The sequence below is a fragment of the Xiphophorus couchianus genome, chromosome 20, assembly GCF_001444195.1.
Source record: "Xiphophorus couchianus chromosome 20, X_couchianus-1.0, whole genome shotgun sequence".
NCBI lineage: Eukaryota > Metazoa > Chordata > Actinopteri > Cyprinodontiformes > Poeciliidae > Xiphophorus > Xiphophorus couchianus.
Genome location: NC_040247.1, coordinates 1,433,245 through 1,440,183, shown reverse-complemented (window position 1 = coordinate 1,440,183; position 6,939 = coordinate 1,433,245). Strand labels below are relative to the sequence as shown.

Genomic DNA, 6,939 nt, shown 5'->3' with positions numbered 1-6,939 from the left:
TTGGCTGCACTTTTAAATGATTTTTTTAATTAAAAATGTTGAATGCAGGAACTTTAGAAGACATTTTTCTGCAGCGTTTTATGGTTTAGCGTCGGTCAAATCTGGTGGGATTATATTTCAGATTAATTCGGATGGCAGTTTTCTTTTAAGTATTGCACATGTTTTACACTGCAAAAACAAACAAAATCAACATTTTTTTGTCTAGTTTCTAGTGCAAATATGTTTGTACACTTGATTAAGACAAACTAACTTATAAGTAACTTTTCTGCAAGATATAAAAAACCAGTAGTGTCCAAACGTTTTGCCAAAAACGACAAATTTAAATGATTAGTGTTCCACAAACTAATTCAATTAAAAATGCAAGAATTTGTCTTTTTAATTATTTTATGGTAACATTTCTATGAAATTCTTTAAATCATGAAAAAGAAAAATAGAAAATTTAAAATTGTCAATTGTTTATTTTCTTGATCAAATTTTTACCACTCTTGACTAGAGGGCCGAACAAAATCATTTCATGGACCACACACGGCCCCAGGCCCACACTTTGAGCACCCTGTTTCATTTCCTACATATTGGTGAAAAAAATACTAGTTACAAGTGAAACAAGACATTTTAACTTATAACATGAGCATATTATTTCAGTACTTTTACATCAATATTAAGGAATTATTGACCTAAACAAATGCTAAAAAGTTACTTCTAAGTTAGTTTTGTCTTAATTCAAACGTATGAATATATTTTCAGTAGAAACCAGATGAAAAAAAATAGTTTTGGTGTGAAGTTTTTACAGTGCAGAGGAACCATTTTGGATCGCTCCCTTCTTTCGGTTCTCCCTCCTGTTTTCAGTCTGGATGCAGGATGACGGGGAAGAATACGGAGATTATTTAACTCTACTCGTGTTTTCTTTTCTTTTTTTACAGTGGAGTGGAGAGGGTGGGGGGCGGGGTTTCTGGTATATAAACAAGTTGAATATAATCATCATCATCATCATCATCATAATAAAAGTCTTTACATGGACGTTGACTTACAGACTCGGCACAAACTTTACACGGCTGCTCAGCGGAGAAGAGAGCAACTTACGACACTGCAAAAACACAAAACCTTACCAAATATTTTAGTCTAGTTTATTGTGGAAATATCTTATTACACTTAAAATAAAACAAAGCTAACTTACAAGTAACTTTTCAGCATAATGTAGGAGCTTGTTTTCAGTAAATGATTCATAAATATTGATAAAATAAACCACCAGTTGAACTGGGACTTTTTCACCGTATTAATAACTTAATACTTGGTGTTCAAAGTGTGGCTCAGGGGCCATTTACGGCTCCTGGACTGACTATTTGTGGCCCCAGACTAAAATTCAACGATAATAGAAATCTATAATTGAAATCTTGTTAAAATACAAAGTATTTCCTTTTTTTGCGCAAATGAAATCTATCCAGTTCCAAACCTAAACTGATAAAATTATTAGTATTTCTTCAATAAACACCTGATAAGTAATTATTTTAATAAGAAAAATATGCAAAACCATAATCAGGTTTTGGCTCTACAATTATTTAAAATAAAAAAGGAAATCCGACTACTTCATTAGTTTAAAGTATTATGTATAGAGCTGAACCGATCCGATATTAATATCTGTATCGGCCCCGAAATGGAAAAGATTTTGATCTGTTATCGGTAACAATGTATCGGATCTAATCAGTCTCATTCTGTGCTTTATTATTTATTTTACATCACATTTAGAATTCCTAACTGCGCTTTCTGGTCCATTTAAGGTTTTTGAGGTTTATTTTTAAATAGTTTCAGTTTCTTTATTATTTATTTTATATTTTTCTGTTCTACTCCACTGGACTGTCTGAACAAATTAAAGTTGTTTTTACATGCTTCACCAAACGTGTGAAGATATTTATTTCTATATTTCAGTGTCAAATTAATTTGTAATTCAGTACATGCACGTCTGTGTTTTAAAAAAAGAAACTATTCAAGTCAATTCTTTTTTTTTTCTGCCTCTGATCGACTGAACCTCAGATATCGGTCTTGGTAAAAACTGGATTGGTGCATTCTGAATTACACTGTAAAAGTTTTTTTTTTGGTCCTCAAGTCCAAACGTTTGGACACCCCTGATGTAAGACAAGCTCTTATTTCTTCCTGAAAAGTTTTTCATCAGTTAGTTTGGTTTCGTTTTAAGAGTGATTGTATATTTACAGTAGAAACTGGACAGAAACATTTGTTGATATTTTGTGTTTTTGCAGTGAGACGCAGGGAGACGATGTCCTACGCCGCCTCGCCGTCCCGTCTGTCCACCTCGTCCCCCGTCTCCTCCGACCTGTCCTCTTTCTCCTCCGGCGCCGCAGCTTTTTCTCCATGGCTGATGGAGTCCGGTTCCGCCCGGCCGGCCCGGCTGTCCTCGCTCGGCGGCGAGGCGGATGAGGACGCGGTGACGGTAACTGTACTTTCTCTCTCCTCCGCGTCTCCTGATTTCCCCCTCTCTCTCTCCTCCTCCTCCCTCGCCCGTTTCCTCCTTCTTTTGGGGCTTCCCGGCACGCCGTCGCCGCCGCCCGGCGTCACGGCGGGCAGCGCCATGATGCCGCCGTGGGGGAGGAACATGTGCGGGTACAGCAGGCCGTGCGACACGCCGGGGATCAGGAAGGGGTTGAAGGTGTGATGCACTCTGCTGGTGGAGGTGATGACGGCCGCTGCCGCCTCCGCCGTTCGCTTGGCGCCCTCTGCTGGCTTCTCCTTGTCGGCGCCGCTCTCTCGATCGGCGGCGGCGGTCGTTGATGACGGGCTGGCTGCCTCCGACGCTGCAGTTGTCGTGGTGACGGTGGATGCAGAAGCGGAGGCGGTGGAGTGCGGCGGCGGTGCGTGCGCCATCATGGTGCCGACGCTGAACAGGGCGTGCTGCGGGATGGCAGCGGCGCCATGTGGGTGCGGGATGCCGTGCAGCATCATGGGCAGCATGTTCAGCCCGTTCTTGGCGTCGTCCGCCGCCGACCCGCCGCTCCCCGCGGGGAATCCATGTGGGAATCCGGCTGCCATGATGGGGATCCCGGGGATGGCGCCGCGGAGGTTCTGCAGGGTCACGATGGAGTCCATGCTGCCGATCAGGCCGCCGTTCACGTAGAGCGGCGGGCCGAGGCCCGCGGAGGCGGAGTCCGATACGGACAGGAGCGGCTTCGGCATCTCACTGCGCGGCCGTCGTCCGCGGCGACGCGAACCCGGGTCCCGGTTGACCGGTTCCGTCAGGATCCGAGAGAACTTCCCCTCAGGAAGGAAACCCTGGAGCAAGAGCCGACATTCAGGAACATTCAAGAAACCTTTTAAACCTCCGAGATAAAAACAATACAAAGAAATTCAGTTTAATATGATGTCATTTATTACTAATGTTTTGTGATAATATCTAGATTAAGAAGGGAAAAAAATTTAATTTAGAAAAAGTTACCCAAATTTCAGAAACGTTTAGCATATAAAAAATAAGATGATCAATAAGTCAATAAGGAATAATAAATATTCATTATATTGAATCAATCCTAAATGTTTTGAGGTAGAATGAGCTTCAGGTTCAAACTGAAAATTAAACACAACAAAGAAAGTTACACGCAAAAAAAAAATCCCCCCCAAAAAATACACAAAAGAAAAAAAAAACGATGAAACTCACAGAGTGTTTGACCACGTCTGCCCAGTCTGGAGCGACGAAATACTCCGAGTTAGCATCAAGCCACCTGGAAAGCTCCTTGATAGCCGGAGCCATAGCGCCACCAAGCTGCAGAGAGAAGCAATGCAGACAAGAAAGGTAAAAAATACAAAAAACCCTGAAAACTGATGAATCCTGTATGAAAAGTCAGATAAAACTAACAAAAAATGAAATTCTGGATCCTAAACTAATGTATCTGAAAGCTGATTTCAGTTGTCCCATTTTTTTGTGGTCAGCTTCTATCTGGATGGTTCTGACCCACCTCTGTTTTAGGGTCAAATTGCAGCCTGACTGAAACATAAACGGTATTTATTCCAGTGTGTGTGTGTGTGTGTGTGTGTTATCTACCCTGCGTCCTGTTCCTCGGTGAACTACAGGAACTCTCTCCTCCCCCGTCAGAGTGTTGATGTCCAGCTTGGTGGGATCTTTGCAGCGATGCCTCCTCTGTTTGGGACGCTCCACAAAGCCGTGCAGGAGACTCGCTCCCGACTGACCAGCAAAAAACGAGACGAAACAAAGTCATTAAAACATCAACGTCTCCATGGTACGTCTTAAGAAATGGTTTGGAGAGTCACAACAAGGCTGCCTCATCATGTCAGTGTTAACATCCAGCAGGTTTGTGGTCTGCAGCGCCCTCTGGTGGCCTTCTTCTGAATAACTGCTTTAGTTTGTTTTGTACGGCCGTTGCTCCGATTTTCTGCATTTCCATTAACCAAAAAATTTAACAAATTGAAATTATGAAAATAAATTCCCTTAATGGAAACACATCAATTTGGAAAAATCACATGTTTTTCAGGCATATCAAAACAGATGAACTTTGCAAAACTGCAATGGAAACACTTCTATCGCATCTCAGGAGTCACATGACCAACAGCCGGGTGTCACTGTTGGCTGAAATGCTGTTTACTCAAAGAGCCCACAGGAAAACCCACTCCTGCTGCCATACTCTAAACCATCTCCATCAGTCTCCCGTTAGCAGCTATTAGCTAACCTGGTGGAGCTGCAGGTCTGCTGCTCTCCTAAAACCAGTTAACTTTCATCTGTACCAACAGAGATACGTACGTGAGCGAAGGCCGGCAGATCCATGCTGTAGCCCGGATTCTGTCTCAGCCACTCGATCAGGCCTTTGCTGGCTGCTTCCCTGTCGATGGCCACGATCTCTGGCTGAGGAGGCGTCTGGGTGGGTGTGGGGGTGGAGGAGGAGGAGGGAGTGGGAGGACCAGCAGGCCGATCGGACGGAGACGGGGACGGCGAGGAGGTGGAGGACGACACGGAGGAGTGGCTGATGGCCTCAACCCGAGCCTGTAGGTGCAGATGTTTAAAGTGACCCGTTATTCTTCCTTAAACCCTAAATCTATAGGCAACAATAATAAATAATAATGAGATTTCAGTCTGGTCAGTTATTATGAGCTGTTTTAGAGTCTCTTGTCACTTTAAATCCAAATAAGCTGCTTCTGGCCACGCCCCCAACTCAACGTTTACACTCTCACATGAAAATGGCTGCAAACAGATGCCAAGTTATTCAACTGTACATCTTTAAAAAAGAAAAAGTGGTTGGAGGAAAACAAGATGGAGACAACATGAATTGTGGATTATGTCTTTGTTTCCACCAATGGGGAAAGAAAAGCAAAAATGGAGCCTTCTGCACAACCAACAAGACAGGTCCAGGTATATTCAGACAGTTTGTTTTCCATCTGAAACAAAAATTTAAAAAAACAACAACAAACAAAGAAGAATAGTTTTTTGTTTACTAAACCAAAGTGAAAAGTTGGATAAAAACCCGAAACAATAAAACGAAACAAAGATAACAAACTGCCTCAACATACACGCAATCAACAATAAAACATTTGTCTTTTCCAGCAGCCATTATACAACCAACCAAAAGTGCTGGAGTTCTGCCAGGGTTGCTACGTAACAGGAAAGCTTGGCTGGGGTTGCTAGGTAACGGCTGCCTGCTGATCTGTGAGTTTACGTCCTGGACGTATTTTAAACGGCTCATTCTCAAGACACCAGAAAACATTAATTTATTACCAAAAATCAGCAGGGTTTCTTTTTTAAAAACACTTGAGTTGCTTTTAGAAGCAGTAGAAACCCAAGTGGAAAAACAAAAACGTACAAATTTAAAATTTTGATTCTCCTTTGAACTCAGATTCTTTTGGGTTTTCCCCGTTTCTCCTCAGTTTTTCTACCTGTTCGGACTCTACGCCACGCCCCCACCACCCACCTGTGCCTCCGGCAGGTGCAGCCCCCGGCTCTTGGCGAACTCGGAGTACAGAGCCTCCACGTTTCTCCGTCTCCCTCTCCTCCTCCTCAGGGAGTCGTCTCCCCTCAGGCTCCCGTTGACGATCTGCCCTGTGACCGGGTGGATGAGCCCCGCCTGCAGTATGCCAGACATGTCGATCCCCACCGAGCCGGGCAGCGGCGCCGTGATGGGCGGCAGCTTGTGGCTGCCTCCAGCGCCGGCGTTGGGGTGGCCCATTCCAGCGGCTTCGTTCGTCCCCGCGCCGCTCGTGGTGCTGATTTCTCCAGAGGATTTTGTCAGATCTATCGCCGCTTCCTGCCAGCCGTTCAGCATGGCGCCGGCGCGGTGGGACGGAGCGGCCACCGCCGCCACTTTCTCTTCACCGGAGCTGCTGGCAGCGGCGGCGCTCGTGTGGCTCGGCGATGCAGACTTCCCGGCTAAGATCTTTGCGGCCGCGGCAGCTGCAGCGGCTTCGTAGTCGAAGGACCGGCGTCCTCCGGCCCGTTTGAGCTCAGGGAGGAAGGGAGGAGCCACGAGCCTCTCCTGCAAGAGAGGCAAGGAGGTGAGGCGCCAAGCTGCGCGCCCACATGCGGCGCCCCGCGGCACGTACTGTCCGGGTGGGCAGGGTGGGTGAGACAAGAATGGGAGAGAGATGATGGCTTTGGTTAAACACACATATGGACTAGACACAACACACGGGCTGCTGTGGATTCAGACCTGGGTGAGATTCAAAACTGATTGGAAGCAGCGTTAACGATATTCACATTGCATGTTACTGTTTACATCCGCTGGAGGGCAAAAAGACGATTCTGGTACTTTTCAAATCCTTCGTTTATCTCGCTCTCTGTGTCGGCTACACTACACACAGACCCGTTGCCATAGCAACTGACTGACAACAACTCCACTAATGTTTCAGGATTAAACACCAAAAAACATGCAAACATTTCCCAAACAAAGAACAGAACATCCAGTAAACAATTATTTTATGTTTTTAGGCTTGATG

At 44.9% G+C, this 6,939-nt stretch overlaps 1 protein-coding gene across 8 annotated transcripts in view; it reads right to left on the bottom strand.

Annotated features, from left to right (window-relative positions):
• Nucleotides 1–1,939: 1,939 nt before the first annotated feature.
• Nucleotides 1,940–6,939, bottom strand: part of chd6 (chromodomain helicase DNA binding protein 6) — a 68,233-nt gene continuing 63,233 nt past the window's right edge. For 7 of the 8 annotated variants that reach the window (XM_028003145.1, XM_028003150.1, XM_028003144.1 and 4 more), the window contains exons 41-45: nucleotides 5,919–6,545; nucleotides 4,757–4,996; nucleotides 4,043–4,183; nucleotides 3,659–3,763; nucleotides 1,940–3,279 (exon numbers count right to left, since the gene is read on the bottom strand). In XM_028003145.1, coding sequence (XP_027858946.1) covers nucleotides 2,275–3,279; nucleotides 3,659–3,763; nucleotides 4,043–4,183; nucleotides 4,757–4,996; nucleotides 5,919–6,545 — 2,118 coding nt within the window. In that variant the 3' untranslated portion in view covers nucleotides 1,940–2,274. The remainder of the gene's footprint in view (nucleotides 3,280–3,658; nucleotides 3,764–4,042; nucleotides 4,184–4,756; nucleotides 4,997–5,918; nucleotides 6,546–6,939) is intronic. The other variant, XM_028003152.1, reaches the window with a different exon arrangement.